The sequence below is a fragment of the Nycticebus coucang genome, chromosome 22 (assembly GCF_027406575.1).
Source record: "Nycticebus coucang isolate mNycCou1 chromosome 22, mNycCou1.pri, whole genome shotgun sequence".
In the NCBI taxonomy this organism is placed as follows: Eukaryota; Metazoa; Chordata; class Mammalia; order Primates; family Lorisidae; genus Nycticebus; species Nycticebus coucang.
The window spans coordinates 12,432,472-12,449,763 of NC_069801.1; the positions used below are offsets into that span (position 1 = coordinate 12,432,472).

The window sequence follows — 17,292 nt, forward strand, 5'->3', positions numbered from 1 at the left end:
GCTGCTATGGCAAACACTATGGGGGTTCCTCAAAAAATTAAAAATAGAACTCCTATATGCCCAGAAATTCCACTTCCGGGTATAGATCCAAAGGAAACAAAATTATTATCTCAAAGAGATAGCACTTGTTAATTGCAGCATTATTCACAGTAGCCAAGATATAGAAACCACCTAAGTGTCCATCAGCAGATGACTGGGTAAAAAAATTGTGATACACATCCTCATATACGTCCACTTGAAGAAATGTTAGTCTTAGAAATGCAGAAAGTCCTCCTGTGTAATACAACAAGGACAAACCTGAAGGACGTCATAGTAAGTGAAATATAAGGCAGGTACACAGAAAGAGATGTACAGCATGACCTTGCTTATAATTGGAATCTCAAAAAAAAAGTTGAACTCACTGTAACGGAGAGTAGGATAGTGGTTACCAGGTGCAGGAGGTCGGGGAAGAGGGGAGATTTGGGTCAAAGGGTGTAAACTTCCAGGTGGAAGATGAATAAGTCCTGGAGACCTAATGTATAGCCTGGTGACCAAAGTCAACGTATTGTAGACTTGAAATTTGCTAAGAGATTAGATCTAAGATGTTTTCAACACTGCACATGCAACTGATACGAGTTAGCTTGATTGTGGTAATCATTCTATAATATATACTTAGAAAAATGTATACTTTAGATATATATAATATTTATGTGTCAATCATACCTCAACAAATATGGAAAAAAATAAATCCATACTACTATTATTAGTTTTGAAATAAGAACTGGAAAAGTTTTAAAACAAATGTCATATGAGAGTGAAAAACAATCTATAAGGCATAAAATCAAAAATTCTATGAAAAATGGAAGGAAATAAAGTCATGTTAAAACTGATAGAATCAGGAGATGTTTTTCTTTTGTACTTCCCTCAATGAGCCTTTTCTCCCTCAAATGTTTATCACCTGCTTACAGTAAGATGGGAAAATGTCCTATACACTTTTTTTAGAGGAGACTGTAAACCTCACCTAACCCTACCCCGCAAATATGAGGTCTCTTTTGTGGGTTTTTCTTTTTTTTTTTGGTTTTTTTTTGGCCGGGGCTGGGTTTGAACCCGCCACCTCCGGCATATGGGACCAGCACTCTACCCCTTGAGCCACAGGCGCCACCCTCTTTTGTGGGTTTTTCATCAAAGGAAGCAAAGCTCCAACAGTGGCATTTTGAGTCTCCTTCAGTAGGTAGGATCAGAACATTGACCATGATGTTGTGTGTGTTGGGGGGGGGGGGGGCGCGGGGAGAGATGGGGGGGCACCATCTTCTTTAAACTCTCAAATAATGAGCTGCTCGCTTTCCCCTAAGATAGATGGGATTTGTCCTTTGACTGAGTCCCTGCCAAACTGGGAAAGCCTCCTTTCCCCAGGGAAGGAAGCAATTCCAGGCCCATTCTCCACTGGCTAAGCCAAATCCAGATTGTTGTCAGCACCAAGAAAGTCTCTCTCACACATGTCTGCTGCAAGTCCTTCACATCAAACATTCTGGTGGTGGAGAGACAAGCCTTGGGTATCAAGCATGAGAGGGTCTAAATCCCTGTTCAAATCCTGGCAGAGCCAGACAAGTGTCTGAGCTACGCACTTACCCAACTGGCCTGCTTAACAACAACAAAAAAACAAACAAATGAACAAAAATCACACAATCATGTTACTTGATGCAGAAAATCATTTGAAATGGATCCAGTAATCATTAAAACTCTTGGCAAATTAGGAATAGAGGGAAACTTTCATCAACTTGATGAAGGCATTTACAAAAAGCCTATATTTAACAACATCCTTAAAGGTGAAAAACTGAATGCTTTCCCCACAAAATTGGGACTAAGATAAGGATGTCTCTTTTTACCCCTATCATTCACCCTAGTACTGGAAGTTCTAGCTGGCACAATAGGACAAGATGAGAAATAAAAGGCATATAGATCAGGAAGAATGAAATAAAATTGTACCCTATTTGCAGATAACATGATTATTCACATAGAAAATCCCAAGAATCCACCAAAACACCTCTTAGAACTAATACCTAATAAGGGAGTTCAGCAAGGTTACAGAATACAAGAGCATCACATAAAAATCTAGTTTAATGTACTAGCAATAAACACGTGAACATTGAAATTAAAAATGTCATACCTTTATCATCACTCCAGAATTGAAATACGTTAGCATACATCTAACAAAATATGTATAAGACTTGTACGCTGAAAGCTATAAAAGACTGATGAAAGAAATCAAAGACAATCTAACCAGAGAGACATACCATGTTCATGGATCAGAAGACTCAACATAGTAAAGACGTCAATCCTCCCCAAATTGATGTATAGGCTTAATGAGATGACCATCAAAATTCCAGCAAGATTTTTCATAGACATAGGGAAGCTTATTCTAAAATTATATGAAAAGGCAAAGGAACTATGATAACTAAAATAATTTTTTTTTTTTTTGTAGAGACAGAGTCTCACTGTACCACCCTCGGGTAAAGTGCCATGATGTCACACGGCTCACAGCAACCTCTAACTCTTAGCTCTTGGGCTTACGTGATTCTCTTGCCTCAGCCTCCCAAGCAGCTGGGACTACAGGCGCCCGCCACAACTCCCGGCTATTTTTTTGTTGCAGTTTGGCCGGGGCTGCGTTTGAACCCGCCACCCTCGGCATATGGGGCCGGCGCCCTACTCACTGAGCCACAGGCGCCACTTGAAAAAGAATAAAGTGGAAACAATGTGTCTACCCAACTACAGACTTGTCATATAGCTTCAGTAATCGAGACTGTATGTTATCGTGGGAGGGATAGACACAGATCAATGGGACAGAATAGAGAACAGAAAATAGAGAACTCATGTATATGGCTAAAGGTGCAAAAGCAATTCAACGAAGGGGAGCCTTTCTTTTTTTTTTTATTTTTTTATTTTTGGCCAGGGTTGGGTTTGAACCGGTCACCTCTGGTATATGGGGTCGGCACCCTATCCTTTGAGCCACAGGGGAGTCTTTTCAACGAATGGTGCTGGAGCAAGGAGTGTATCTTAAAATAAATGGTATCCTCCATTCAATGAGATGTAGTATTTCTTTTGCACCTATTCTGTGCCAGGCTGTCTATTCACTAGAAATAGCAGTGAGCCAAAATCCCTGCTTCCCCATTACTGACATTCTCATGGTCATGGTCCCCAGGAGAAATTGTGGATGCTGGAGAAGGAATGAGGGCTCAGCAGTTGGCTAGAAGCCAGCTCCAGAACAGAATGCAGGGGCATTAGCTTTCGTCTGGCTGGGTTCTCTTTCTTTTCTCAAGAGGCAGAAGGGAAGGCTTTCGATGCAGAGAGAATAGTATTCCATCACCCATCTCAGTCTCCACATGCTGCTCATGACTAACATTCATCAGGTTGCTGTATGATCCACAGGAGAGGGCTACATGCAGGGCAGGGCCTGGCATATGTTAGAGTCATGATTTTGCCCTCGTGTGCCCATACATGCTAGAGCCTCCAGGGACTCTGCGGTGGAGAGAAGAGAGAAGTGTGAGGGCAGGGCAGGGCTGTGTGATCAGAGAGGGAGAAGGCAGGGGGCACCTGGATAAACACTTTGCAGGATGTCGGTGCAATACAAACACCTACCCAGTCCACAATCACTGAACTGAGGGAAGCCCAGGAGGATGACACCAGCATGCGCTCTGTATGGAGAGACAAGGGTGCGACCCCTCCCAACAATCCTCGCAGGCTTTGATTGAAGTCAGGCATGAGAGAATATTGCACAGCAGAAAGCTTCAAAGAGAGGGTAAAGGTTACAAAACACGGAGTTTCTCTTGAACTGTGTGATTTAACTCTACACATGCTCTATTTACTGCCCTTCTGTCTTGTCTTTTACTGATCACTGCTAACATGTGATTTAGGGCCGAGACAGGGTGCTGCATCGAGTGAGGATTGTTTTTAGTATTCAGGGAAGCAGCCATGGTTGGCTTTTCCCCAGATCACTCTGTCCCCAGTGCCGGCACTATTAACGCTATGCTCTGTCCTACAGCAAGAGAAGGAGATTGTCCAGTTTCAGCCAGTTTGGATGTTCTAGAACAGTGGTTCTCAACCTTTCTGATGCCACGGCCCTTTACTACAGTCCCTGTGGATCCCACAGGTTCAGAACTGCTGATCCAGAACATACTCCCAATTTTCTACTCTAAAGTGATAAAGTCAGAGAGACTGAGAGTCTTGAGGGTCTTTATCCTGAAAGGGACCTCAGTGCTCACCACCCAAGGGACCTGGCCTGAGGGCAGCTGCACATGCACAGAGTGGAACGAAGTCTCACAGGCTCGGGAGTCAGGCCTAGCAAAATTAAGCCCAAGCATCACTACTTCTGTGTGTGTATGTGTGTGACCTTGGCTGATTACCCGACTGCTCTGAGATTCAGTTTCTTTATCTGGAAAATGGGGAGAGATACATTGGGGTTGCTGTGAGGATCAGAGGGGCTGCATGTCAAGGGCCTGGCACAGGTCAGGGCTGCACGAGGGCAGAGCATGGTAGACGAAGCTGGGTTTGAAACCTGTTTAGAAGCCGTGTGACCCTGAACATGGGGCTTCACTCCTCTGTAGAAATGAGATCGTAATTGCTACCCCACCGGGTTATGGTGAGAAGTAGAAATAATATAGCTCAAGGACCTGGTGACAGATGTAGCTCGTAGCAGGTGTTTAATAGAGGGTGTTCTCTGTTATTGCCCTGGGTCCTTGTAAACCTATGTTAAACAAAAGCCTACATTTAAGCTATGTTAAAGCCTAAGAGAGTTCCAGGCACTTAGGAGGCATTCAAAAATATCTGTTGAGCTGGGTGCAGTGTCTCACACCTGTAATCCCAGCACTCTGGGAGGCCCAGGCTGGTGAACTTCTTGAGCTCATGAGTTTGATACCAGCCTGAGCAAAAGTGAGACCCCATATCTACTTAAAATAGAAAAACTGAGGCAAGAGGATCGCTTGAGCCCAAGAGTTGGAGGATGCTGGGAGCTATGACACCATGGCACTCTACCCAGGGCGACAGCTTGAGATTCTGTCTCAAAAATAAATAACTAAATGATTGCATTAATGTTCACAGCTATGATTTAATAAAAAAAGAATAAATAAATAAATAAACAAAAATTTTTGTTGAATCAGCAGTTCAATAAGGGCATGTTAACTATATTTACAAAGGAATAATTTGGAAGGAATCCTAGACCATCGTACTCCAAATACAGCATGGCACTATACCTGGTCTTGGAGTTTCTGGGAAGGTTCCCTGATCTAAATTGCTTTCCCCAGACTAACGTTATTACAGTCACCTGGAGCAAATTAGCCAAGCCAGTCACTGGGACAGCAGCACAGGTGTCCAGTAATCCCGGCCCAAAATGCCTATGGGGCGTCGGGCAACCCTCAGAGCACCCTCACTTCCTCGCACTAGCTGGGCTGGTGATGCTGTCCTTCAGCAGGATGGACGGCCCCTTCCTCTGGTCTCTGGTGGGGTTTCTGAGCCAGTTGCTCTCGTGGGTAGGAGAGTTTGCTTCCCAGCCCCCAAGGCCTCTTTCAGGCTCTGAAAGGGTTAATGCCATCAGCAAGAGTGACAGCCAGGCCACATTCTCAAGGATCCTCAGGGACCGCACCTCTGGGTCAGACACTGTGCTGTGTGCCGAGGACACAAACAACTACCATCGTCAGCCAGCAGCGTTTGCTGAGCACCCACTATGTGTCTGTGCACAGAGGTGCAAACAAGACAGACAAAGCCCTGCCCTCCTGGCTAGTTGGGGTACAGACATTTAAACACAAGCCGTGGCAAACCCCAAGAAGAGAATAAAACGCTCGGCAAGAATCTGAAGAGTGGCAAGGACGAATCTACAAACAACCCTGCAAACAGCCATAGACGTGGGCACAGTTAATGCCTCCCAGCCTGGTCTATGATACTGAAAACTCACACACAGCCTCCACCTCCCACAGTAGGGAGAAGCTATGTCACGATGCTCCCAGAGTTGCAGGTGTATGTGGCACCCCCATAGCCCCAGGTCTGTCTGACAATCAATGGCTCCCTCCTGCCACTTTCCATTAGAAATTCCAACTAGTGGTTTGGTGCCCGTAGCTCAGTGAGTACCAGCCATATACACTGAAGCTGGTGGGTTCAAGCCCGACTTGGGCCTGCTAAACAACAATGACAACTGCAACCAAAAAATAGCCAGATGTTGTGGTGGGTGCCTATAGTCCCAGCTACTTGGGAGGCTAAGGCAAGAGAATCACTTAAGCTCAAGAGTTTGAGGTTGCTGTGAGCTGTGATGCCACTGCACTCTACCGAGGGTGACATAGTGAGACTGTCTCGAAAAAAAGGAAGGAAGGAAGGGAGGGAGGGAGGAAGGAAGGAAGAGAAAAGAAAAGAAAAAGAAATTCCAACTAGTTCTAATTATATGACTGGCCAGAGAAATTGGGTCTATTAAGACCTACTGTGGGGTGGTGCCTATGGCTCAGGGAGTAGGGCACCAGTCCCATATACCAAGGGTGGCAGGTTCGAACCCGACCCTGGCCAAAAACTGCAACATCAAAATTAATTAATTAAAAAAAAAATCTTAAAAAAAGACCTACTGTGTGCAATAGTCATGCAGATATATCTGAGCGTCAGGCCGGGCCAGATCATCTGCTGATACAGAAAAGGGTCTCTGCACCCAGACAAGGTGGTCTGGATCCAGATCCCCGCTGTGGGGGCTGTGGCACCTTGGGAGTGTCATTAACTCCTCTGAGCATCAATGGTCTCATCTATTCCTGGGCATCATGATAGGACCCAGCTACCGGCGATGTTGGAATGAAGCAGAATTTGAACTCAAGCCTGCCTAATCCCACAGCCTAGCCCTTAATTAATGAGGCAAATTCTCTGGTTCAAAGCCAAAGTAAACAAATAAAAACATACACAAAATCTCCAACCTCCAAATCCCCATGCACACTCCTTCTGGGTGCTCCCAGCTGGGAACTGTCTGTCCCCCCACTAATCACCCATTAGCAGGCACAGCCTAGCACCAATGACCCAAGTGCAACTATAGCTCTGTGGCTGAGCAAGTGTCCCCATGGCAGGTGTGGCCCACACTTGCACTGTCTAGTATGACACCCAGAGGCCCAGCATACTCAAGTATGCAGGGAGCTCTGGCTTCCAGCCCAGGAAGCTCATCTTGCCCTCCCAGCTCTGACACTTGCTAGCTGTGGCACCTTGGGCAAGTTACTTTTCCTCTACGAACCTTGATTTTCCCTCTGTAAAATGGGTTGCAATAATAAGCCCATATATACCCACCTTGAATTGTAGTAAAATGTAGCTGTGATAAAATGAAAATGACATGTGCCTCAGTTTCTTCCTCTATAAAATGGGTATAATAATGGCACCAACTTCAGAAGGTTGCTATGAAGATAAAATGAGGATACTCATAGAACCTAGTTCACAGGCGTGCTGCCCTGAGCTACTTCAAGTGACGTGTAGAGAAAGGTGCCCAGCACAGGGAAGACACCAAGAAGGTGAGCTGTGACAGAGGCAGCCCAGCTGGGGAGACTTGTCCCAAGCCTTGTGGTCTTGGAATATGTAGCCTGGGCTGTGACCACTAAGATCTCACTGCTTCTCTTGCCTTCTCCTCTCTGACACCCCTACTTGGCATAATTAGGTGGGGCTGGGTAGATTTTGATGTAACAGCCACCAGGAGAGATGGGGCTTTGCCCATGATGACTAGGACCCACTCCCCATTGACCCTTCCCAGGAAAGTGACAGAGCCAGCTTGTCACTAGTGCTGGTATCATCAACCGTGCCATCTGGGGGTCCGAGGGGCAGACCCAGGGCAGAGGAGGGACTGAGAGCCCACGCCCGGACCTTAGTGGGGAGGGTTGAGCTGCTGGGCCCCAGACCGCAGGTGCTGACTCATGGCCTCTGCTGGGCGGTATAAAGCAGCCAGCCCAGGAGCTTCCTACAGCCAGAGGGACGAGCTGGCTGGATGATGGCCCAGGGGACAGTGATCCGTGTGGCCCCAGAGTGGCCCACCCGTGCTGTGTGTGTGCTGGGTACCTTGACTCAGCTTGATGTTTGCAGGTAAGAAGGAGATTTTCTAGGGGTTGGGGGGGCAGGTCAGGTGATGTTGGATGAGCCGGTTCTGCTGGTGCAGGAGCACATGGTTGGCGCTGATTCCAGCCTTTCAGCCACTGCCAAGGGAGCAGCTGGAGAGATCAGATCCCAGCAGCCCTGGGGGGTGCTGGACTCACAGCAGTGGGTTCTTTACCATGTCCAAGTGCAGGTTCCCCAGGACATCACCACAAGTGCATTATTACGGGGTAGACAAGACATCTTCCTTTTGTCATTAAGGCAACAGAAGCTCAGAGAGGGTCTGTGACTTGCTCAAGGTCACATAGCAAATGTACCCTGGAAGCAAGGCTAGAACCTGGGCTTCCTGAGCCATACCCAGTTCATGACATCGTTTGTTACCCCATCCCTCTTAGCCAGGCCTCCCTTGGTGGGGCGTAATAGTATTGGGGTCACAAGATGGGCTCTGGCACTGGACAGACTGAGGTGGGAAACTTGGCACTACTGTTAGCTAGCTGGGTGTCCTTGGGCAACTAAGCCTCAGTTTCCTCCTCTGTGAAGGAAGGGGAGGGGATAATACCCACATCATAAGGTTGTTATAGGAATTGAATGTGAAAATATTAGCTGAGTCCTTAGCCCAGTGGGCCTATCCCTGGTACATTCATCCATCCATTCAACAAATACCAGTGAGTACCTACTATGCGCCAAGCCCAGTGTCAAGCTCTGAGTTAAATAAGACAGTTGAGGAACACCCTCAAGGAGTGTGCGTGGTTGTCACTGTCATTGTTGTCAGTAATACCAGTGGCTCCTCCTGCCCCCCCCATCCCAGCCTGGGCATTGGCGGTCCTGGAATGATGCCTACAGGAGTGTCTGAGACATTTTCTTGAAAATGTCACTTGCTCGGCCGGGTGTGGTGGCTCATGCCTGTAATCCTAGCACTCTGGGAGGCCGAGTCAGGTGGATTGCTTGAGCTCACGAGTTCAAGACCAGCCTGAGCAAAAGAGAGACCCTGTCTCTACTAAAAATAGAAAAACTGAGGCAAGAAGATCACTTGAGCCCAAGAGTAGGAAGTTGCTGTGAGCTATGATGGCACAGTACTCTACCGAGAGCCACAGCTTGAGACTGCCTCAGAAAAAAAAAAAAAAAAAAGAAGAAAGTGTCACTTGAACCAAAGCAGCCAGAGAACAGCCATAAATATCGGGGTGGTCTTCCAGGGCAACAGGGGTGAAGTACAAGACTAAAAAGTTGAGTGATAATGGAAAAAGAGATAGCTTGGCATCATTTGGGGCCCCTGACTCCTCTGAGAATGAGCTGCTTGCTGGTAAGCAAGGAGGGAATGAAAAGGGCCGGAGCTAGCCCAGGGGCCCTCTCGGCATGCCCAGGCTAGCCATCTACTCAGCGAGGAGGATGGCGGATGAAGGTCACAGGTGCTTGTTCTGACCTCAGAGAGGTGGGCGGGGAGCTGGCTAGGGCTGGGCCAGGACGAAGGCACTGCCCATTTCTCCTGGAAAGGATGGGGGTTCCAAGTTCACAGGCACCTCAAAATCTTTCTTTTCACCTTCCCCAACCAGATATTGAACACTGTCCTCCTGGGGCCAGGATGTTCTCAGAGTAGTGGCTAACATTTATATCATACTTCCTACATTTAACAGGCTTATGAGGTGTTTTATAGAAGGGGAAACTGAGGCTCCGTGAGGTTTGATAAACCACCTGAAGCCACACAGCTAGTTAATGGGAGAACCAGAACTCAAACCAGGCAGCCTGGTGCCAGACCCTCCTCTCTCCATTCTCTCTTCCTGTCACTTCCTTGCTGTCCTCGCTGCGGCCCCAGCCAGCACCTCCCTCCCACCCCTTATGCAGCCATCACCCTTTTCCTGAACAGTAGGTGGGATGGCCACTTCCTCCTCCTCTACTTCCTTGACACCCGAAGTATGCACAGGCCTTTGTACCTTTGCTTGAGCTGTGCCCTCTGCGCCCAGGCTTAGGGACCCTAGGGGTTAGACAGACAAGGTCATCTAGTCAGAAACAAGAGTACAGGTCTACAGACGCCAATTTCAGAGCAGCTGTCAAAAACTCAGCTTGGGACTTTCATTCTGAGTTTGGAAAGGACTTTCCTTGAGAAATCTGTAGATTACATTCAAATAAAATTGTACTGACCTGAGATGCATATTAAAACCTGTCAAGGACTTTCTGGGACACTCTGACTTAGGTCAGGGAGGCAGCTGTTTTGTGCCAGGCCCTTTGGTCATAATTTCTAATCCTTGTTGAAATCCTTCAAGATAAACACTACCATGCCCGCTTTAGAGATAAGTAAACTGAGGCTTTTGGAGATGGAAATACCTACCCAAGGTCACATAGATTAAAGATGTCAAAGACAGGAGATTTGAACCCAGGACTGTCTGACCTTAAACCCACCACGGTCTCCAAGTGCCATGGGGTTGGCTGACCTTCACTAGGCCCTGCTCCCTGGTGGGCAGGGCCATTCAGCCCCATACTCATTTTCCTGTTGTACTAAACACATGGCATGGCCCTCTCCTGTCCCCATCCTCTGGCCATGGTGCCCAGGTGGATGGGGAGGCCTGGCTCATGTTGAGGCTTTGAGAGAAGGAAGGAAAACAGCACACACACGGCCAAAAGAGAGAGCCTCCAGGCTCGAGCAAAGAAACAAGGGCCTTTCTTTAAGTTTCGATTTGACCAGGGAGGTGTATGATAAACAGAGGCACCCTGCAGAAAGGTGCTGGTGCTGCTGGGAATCCCTGGGCCGGGAACTCTGCCCTGGGCACAGGCCAAGCTGGCTCTCACTCATTGTTATTATTATCAGCCACCCCCCACTGAGCACTTAACCGCGTAGCAGCCCTTGAACCACCTAGGAAGCATGTAAACATTAGTCTCATATTACAGAGGAGGAAACTGAGACCAGAAAGGGTCAGTGGTGAGGCCAAGGTCTCACAGCCTGTCAGAAGTTGCTCAAGGTCATTGCCACTCTCTGTCTTAGAGGCTGCCTGCTGCTGCTCCGGGATGACCTGGGGGAGTTTTCCTGTGGGCAGCTGAGCCTCAAGCCTGCAGGACAGCACTGGATGGAAAACCGCTCAGACCGGCTGGTGACACCTGAGTGCAAACCACAAGCAGGTGCTGTGGCCCAGCCAGCTGGTGTAGACAGGAGGGCCTCTGTGCTGTGTGCTACAGTGGGAGTTCATGCTGACCCTGGCAATCTCCCTGATCCTGTGAATCAGCGCACAGGCACAGGTCTGTGCCCCCCAGGGGAATAACAACCCAGCATCCTGCTCCCTGACCCACGTCTGTGTAGGGGCCAGGCTGGGAACCTGTGGGAAAACCACCATGTGAGCTGAGGGGACAGAGACACCCACGATTTGAGTTTGGCAAATGTAGAGTAATGTCCTTATCGAGAAGGACTTGGGGGAGCCCACAACAGGACCCCAGATCCTCCAGCTGCTCCGGCCCACCTTTGTCCCCAGCACAAAGTCTGGCTCACAGTGGGAGGTGAGTGAGTGTGTGCTGATTGAGTAACTGAAGGAACCAATGAGTGTGTTTTAAGGATGGTGCCTGACACATAGTAAGTATAGCATGTGGGCAGCGCCTGTGGCTCAAAGGAGTAGGGTGCGGCCCCATAAGCCGGAGGTGGTGGGTTCAAACCCAGCCCCGGCCCCAAATAAACAAACAAACAAAAAAAAAAAGAAAGAAAAAAGTATAGCAGGTGTTCTTTATGTGTTTGTTGAATGAATGAATGAATGGAAGAAAATTGAGCACAGGAAGGATCTTATTCATCTTTGTGCCTGCTATCGTGTCTGGAACATTCTAGGCACTCAGTTATCTTGAAATCTTTTGTCAACAAGAGAGGGGAGAAGGACACAAGGGAAAGAGGGAGAGAGAGGAAACATATACAGAAAACATTTGCTCGTCCTGACGTCAGCCATTACCAGCCTCACCATTACCAGCCTCGCCAGGGCAGGGGCTCCCAACGTCAGGCCCCTCGGGCATGATCTGTCTCCAGGGGCCATACCCTTAGCCCATATCTTCCCTGACAACCCTATGAAAGAGGAATTCTTCCTTTTATTGCCAGGTGAAAATCCTGGATCACAAGCTGGTTTCCCATTTAGGGACTCCTCCCCTAACTCTCTCAGTCCCCACCCTGGGTGACCTCACAGTCCTTGGGGCAGCACCTGTCACCTGGGCCTGAGTGCCTCCCTGACCCGTCCCCTCTCTTGCCCCATCCTAGGGCTGCCTCCACTGGGATGGCCTGGCCACCTGCCTTTTCCTCACCCTGGGGACAGCCTGCCCTCTCCACTTCCATGCCACTCCAGTAATGCCCCTGCCGTGCCTCCCTCCCGACTTGTGACGATGGGGTAGGGTTAGGGGTGGGGTGGGGTGGTGCATTTTAGCAGGGTGTTGGGCACAAGCAGAGCTCTGGTCAGGATACCAGTGTCACCACTGCTGAGAGCCCTGGTGTGCTCGTCTGTACCGTGGTGTCTGCACGACGGTATCTCCGCTAACGTGCTGCTCACCGCCGCGCTCCCCAACTGTCAGTGTGCGCATGCGCTGCAGCCTCGGTTTCTTCTATAGGAGAAAAGTGCCCACTCCGGAGTCATCATGGAGATACCTGGGTTGGAGGGGGTGCAACAATGTGGTTAGCTCGGTGTCCAGTGCGGCGTGAATAATAAATAGCACCGTGACTATCATGGACACCATGGTTTGCTGCTCAGCGTTTCTCAGATTCTAAGTGGTGGGAACGAGGTTTAAATCTGGGTCTATTTCTTGTGCCTCTGTCTTCTCAGCCCTCCAATCGGGACCCCAACTTCCCCTTTCCTGTGACTCCTAGGACTTCCCTAGACAGCCCTAAATTATTCAACGGGCTTTTGAGACTACTTCCTCACTTCTTATTCCCCATTCCAAGCTTTTTCCATGTAGTTCTGAGCCTCCTCTACTGTTGACATCACCGTGATCGGGCCACTCCCTTCCTCCAGAACCTACCTTGGCTCCCTATTGTCCACTGTATCCGCCCCACCTTCTGTTGACCTGGACACTCTGCCCTGCTCCCTGTCCCACTACCTTCCAACTCTGTCATCTCTTAATCTCTCCAGTGAGAAATTTAGGTGTTCTTGCCTCTGGCTCAGCAAGCCAGCAGATCCTGGAATGATTCCACCCACTTCTGTGGCTTTTCCTTATGAGAAAGCAATGACAATAACACACACCACAGGCTTAATGCTTTATTTATCCTGCCCTGTGCATCACTCATGGTTCCTTCAGATTCTACTCAAAGTCAGGGTCACTTGACACACACATATTAGCATCTTCTATGGCAGTGGTTCCCACACTTGAGGGTGCATCAGGGTCATCTGGAAAGCATGTTAAAACACAGCTTGCTGAGCCCCAGGCCTGGAGTGTTCAATTCAGTAGGTCTGGGTGAAGCCTGAGAATCTGCATATCTAGCAGATTCGGTGGGTGGGTGGGTGGGGATAATGCTGTTCTGAGGATTATACTTTGAGAACCACTGGTCTTTAAGAGGTACCCAGTGCCAGATACACAGGAGGTGGCAAATACAGAAAATGTTGCAGCCTCAGTGTGGTGGCAAACAGCATTAGGCCAGGCTGTCAGCAGACCCAGACCCACCATTAGCAGATCTGGGGAAGCCACCCTGCCTCTCTGAACCTCATCTGTAAAATAAACACAACACCCCACCCATAGGGTGATTGTGAAAACAGATGCAGATGGCAGCCACACTGGGAAAGGTGACCAGCTGGTCACCTGCTACAGGCATTTGAAAGCCAACTTGGGCATCATCATCAGGACAGGGGGAGGTGCCAAGGCTGAAATGTCATGGAGGGTGACAGAAATTTTAGTGCTGACTTCCTAAAAGGAGGAGGGGGTGAATATGTGACTTCTGATTGAGAACTAACGTCTTCGTGAAACTGCCCAGTGACTCTTTCCGTTTGATCTGGGAATAAATATTTATATTTTCATCTTTCACTGCTCCTATGCTAGTGGTAAGGCATTTGGCATCAGCATTTGGACTTTTTTTACTCCACCAGAACATGTTACCTGCTTTTTCTTTTCTCTTATGAGGACACTGATTTTGGTTCCAGTGTTTTTTTGATTACCTGCCACTTTTTCAGACCCCAGTCATCTGGGGAGCAGGGTTTGACCTGAGCCCCAGAAAACGATACGGAGATGAGAGCATATTCGCTTCTCATTGCTGCTGTCACAGACTTAATGCCTTCAAACAGCTCAAATGTATTACCCTATAGTTCTGGAGATCAGAAGTCCAAAAATGAGTTTCATGGGGCTTAACCCAAAGCGTCCCAAGGCTGTGCCCCTCCTGGAGGCCCTAGTGGACAGTGCATTCTTCCCTTTTGCAGTTTCCAGAGGCCACCTGCCACCCTTTGCTAGTGGCCCCTGCCAGCTACAGTCTCTTCCAGCATCACATCTTCTCCGACTCGTCTCTGAAACTGCCTGGTGCCTCAGTTTCCTCATCTGTAGAATGGGGATGATGAAAGTACCTCCCTTACAGGGTGGTGGTGAGAACCAAATGAGTTAAAATATGAAAAGGACCTGGATGATGCTTGGAGCAGAATAAAGGCTGCTCTCTAAATGGCCATTGTGACCTAAGAGTCTGAAATTGTCTTCATGAGTGTAAGAGTCAGGGCAAACAGCAAACAAAATAAAATCAGGGGAAGAAGCATTCTCCTTTTCTTTTTTTTCAAAACAGAGTCTCGCTCTGTTGCACCAGGGTAGAGTGCCATGGCATCAGCCTAGCTCACGGCAACCTCCAATTCCCGGTTCAAGCCATCCTCCCACCTCAGCCTCCCAGAGTGCTACGATGATAAGTGTAAGCCACTTCACACCTTTCTTCCTGTCTTTTTCTCTCTTTCTCCCACTCTCTTTTTCTTTTTTCTTTTTGTATACTATATTAGTTTTCCCATGTTACAAATTGCCTCAAAATTTAGTGGCTTACAATAATAACATTTATAATTTCATGGTTTCTATGGGCCAGAAATCCAGTATGGTTAGCCATGTCTCTGCCCCAAGATCTCTCATAACCAAGGTACCAATGGAACTATACTCATGTTAAGGCTTGACCAGGGAAGGTGCCATCCACGGGCATACTAAGCCTTTGTCAGCTTTGTGTTCCGAATGTATTTTCTCCTTAGCTTGGGATTGTCTTTTTACTTTATAGTGTCTTCTGATGAACAGAAGTTATTTATTTTCATGTACTTGAATTTTTCAAGCTTTTCCTTCACGTTTACTGGCTTTGTGTCTTGTTTCAGAAAGAGCATACAGATGTTCTCCTGCATATTCTTTTTAAAATATTCAAAGTTCTATCTTTATCTGCCCAGAGCTGATTTTTATGTGTGGTGTGAGGATCCATCTAATGGATCCATCTAATCCTTTTATTTTTTTAATAGAATTTAATCATTTTTCATATAGATGAGCAATTGTCCTAGCATTTATGATATAGTCTCCATTATCTCCTGGTGTCTGCAAGACCATTTTCTTTATCTTTCTTTTTTTTTTTTTTTTTTGAGACAGAATCTGTCACCCTTGGTAGAGTTCTGTGTCACCACAGCTCACAGCAACCTCCAACTCCTGGGCATAAGCGGTTCTCTTGCCTCAGCCTCCCAAGTAGCTGGGACTACAGGTGCCTGCCACAATACCCAGCTATTTTTTTTGTTGTTGTTGTTGCAGTTGTCATTGTTGTTTAGCTGGCCCGGGTCGGATTCGAACCTGCCACCCTCGGTGTATGTGGCTGGCGCCATAACCACTGTGCTACAGGTGCCAAGCCTTTTCTCATAGATCAAGTGGGATTACTTTTAAGTTGCATTCTTCCTTGTCTTGCCTCAAGTCGTTACAATTCATCTTAATTTCCATAGCTCTATAACAAGTCAGATCTGGTAAAGTAAGTGCCTCACCCTCTGAGTACCTTCACTGTCGTAGCCCATTGGTCTTCCATGTAAATTTTTAAATCAACTTGTCAAGTTTCCACAACAAACCTCTGGTGTTCTACTGGATATATACATCCATTTGCAGAGGATTCATATCATCATGACCATAAGCCTTTCTAATCACATCTATGATATTTCTGTCTATTTATTTGGGTCTCCTATGTTGGCTCTCAAAAAAGTCTGATCATTTTTTCCATTAAAGTCTTACATATCCTTTATTAGATTTATCTTAGGTACTCTACAGTATTTCTTTCCTACTGTAAATTTTATCTGTTTTTAAAAATTGTATTTTCTTTTTTTTATTGTCAAATCATAGCTGTGTACATTAGCGCAATCAAGGGGTACAATGTGCTGGTTTCATATACAATCGGAAATATTCTCATCAAACTGTTCAACGTAGCCTTCAAAAAATTGTATTTTCTGACTGGGCACAGTGGCTCACGCCTATAATCCTAGCACTCCGGGAGGCTGAGGCAGATGGATTGCTTGAGCTCAAAAGTTCAAGACCAGCCCGAACAAGAGCCAGACCCTGTCTCTACTAAAAATAGAAAAACTAGCTGGATATTGTGGTGTGGGCACCTGTAGTCTCAGCTACTCAGAAGGTTAAGGGAAGAGAATTGCTCAAACCCAGGAGTTTGAGGTTGTTGTGAGCTATCGTGATGCCACCATACTCTACTAAGGGCGACAGAGTGAGACTCTGTCTCAAAAAAAAAAAAATTGTGTGTTTTCTAACTATTTATTGCTGGTGTATAGAAATGTAATTGAATTTTTTCTCCTTATCCCACTAGCTACCTTTTAAAAGTCTATTGGTCTTTTAATTATTTATTTATTTTTTTGAGACTGGGTCTCACTACATCAGCTTTGGTAGAGTGCCATGGTGTCACAGCTCACAGCAACCTCAAATTCTTGGGTTTAGGGGATTATCTTGCCTCAGCCTCCCAAGTAGCTGGGAGTATAGGTGCCCACCACAACTCCCAACTATTTTTTTGTTGTAATTGTCATTGTTGTTTAGCAGGCCCTGGCTAGGTTCGAACCTACCAGCCTCCATGTATGTGGCTGATGCCTTAACCACTGTGCTACGGACACCGAGCCTATTTGTCTTTTTAATTTATTTCTTTTTGATTTTAAAAAATTTTTTAGACACTTCTTGTTGTCACTATTAGGTTCCTGTGCATCAGGGGCAGAATCTCAATGACTGTTGGGTCTTTCCAATGTATACCAGAGCAGCCATTTCTTGCAGCCTTGGGGGAAAACAGAGTAATTGGCAGCTAAAGACCAAACGAGAACCTGG

At 47.1% G+C, this 17,292-nt stretch overlaps 1 protein-coding gene across 1 annotated transcript in view; it reads left to right on the forward strand.

The window, feature by feature from the left end:
* The first annotated feature begins 7,929 nt into the window (after positions 1-7,929).
* PADI4 (peptidyl arginine deiminase 4) overlaps positions 7,930-17,292 on the forward strand; it is a 34,067-nt gene continuing 24,704 nt past the window's right edge. Inside the window, exon 1 of the mRNA XM_053576174.1 lies at positions 7,930-8,055. Within this exon, the coding sequence (XP_053432149.1) occupies positions 7,961-8,055 (95 nt within the window). The 5' untranslated portion in view covers positions 7,930-7,960. The remainder of the gene's footprint in view (positions 8,056-17,292) is intronic.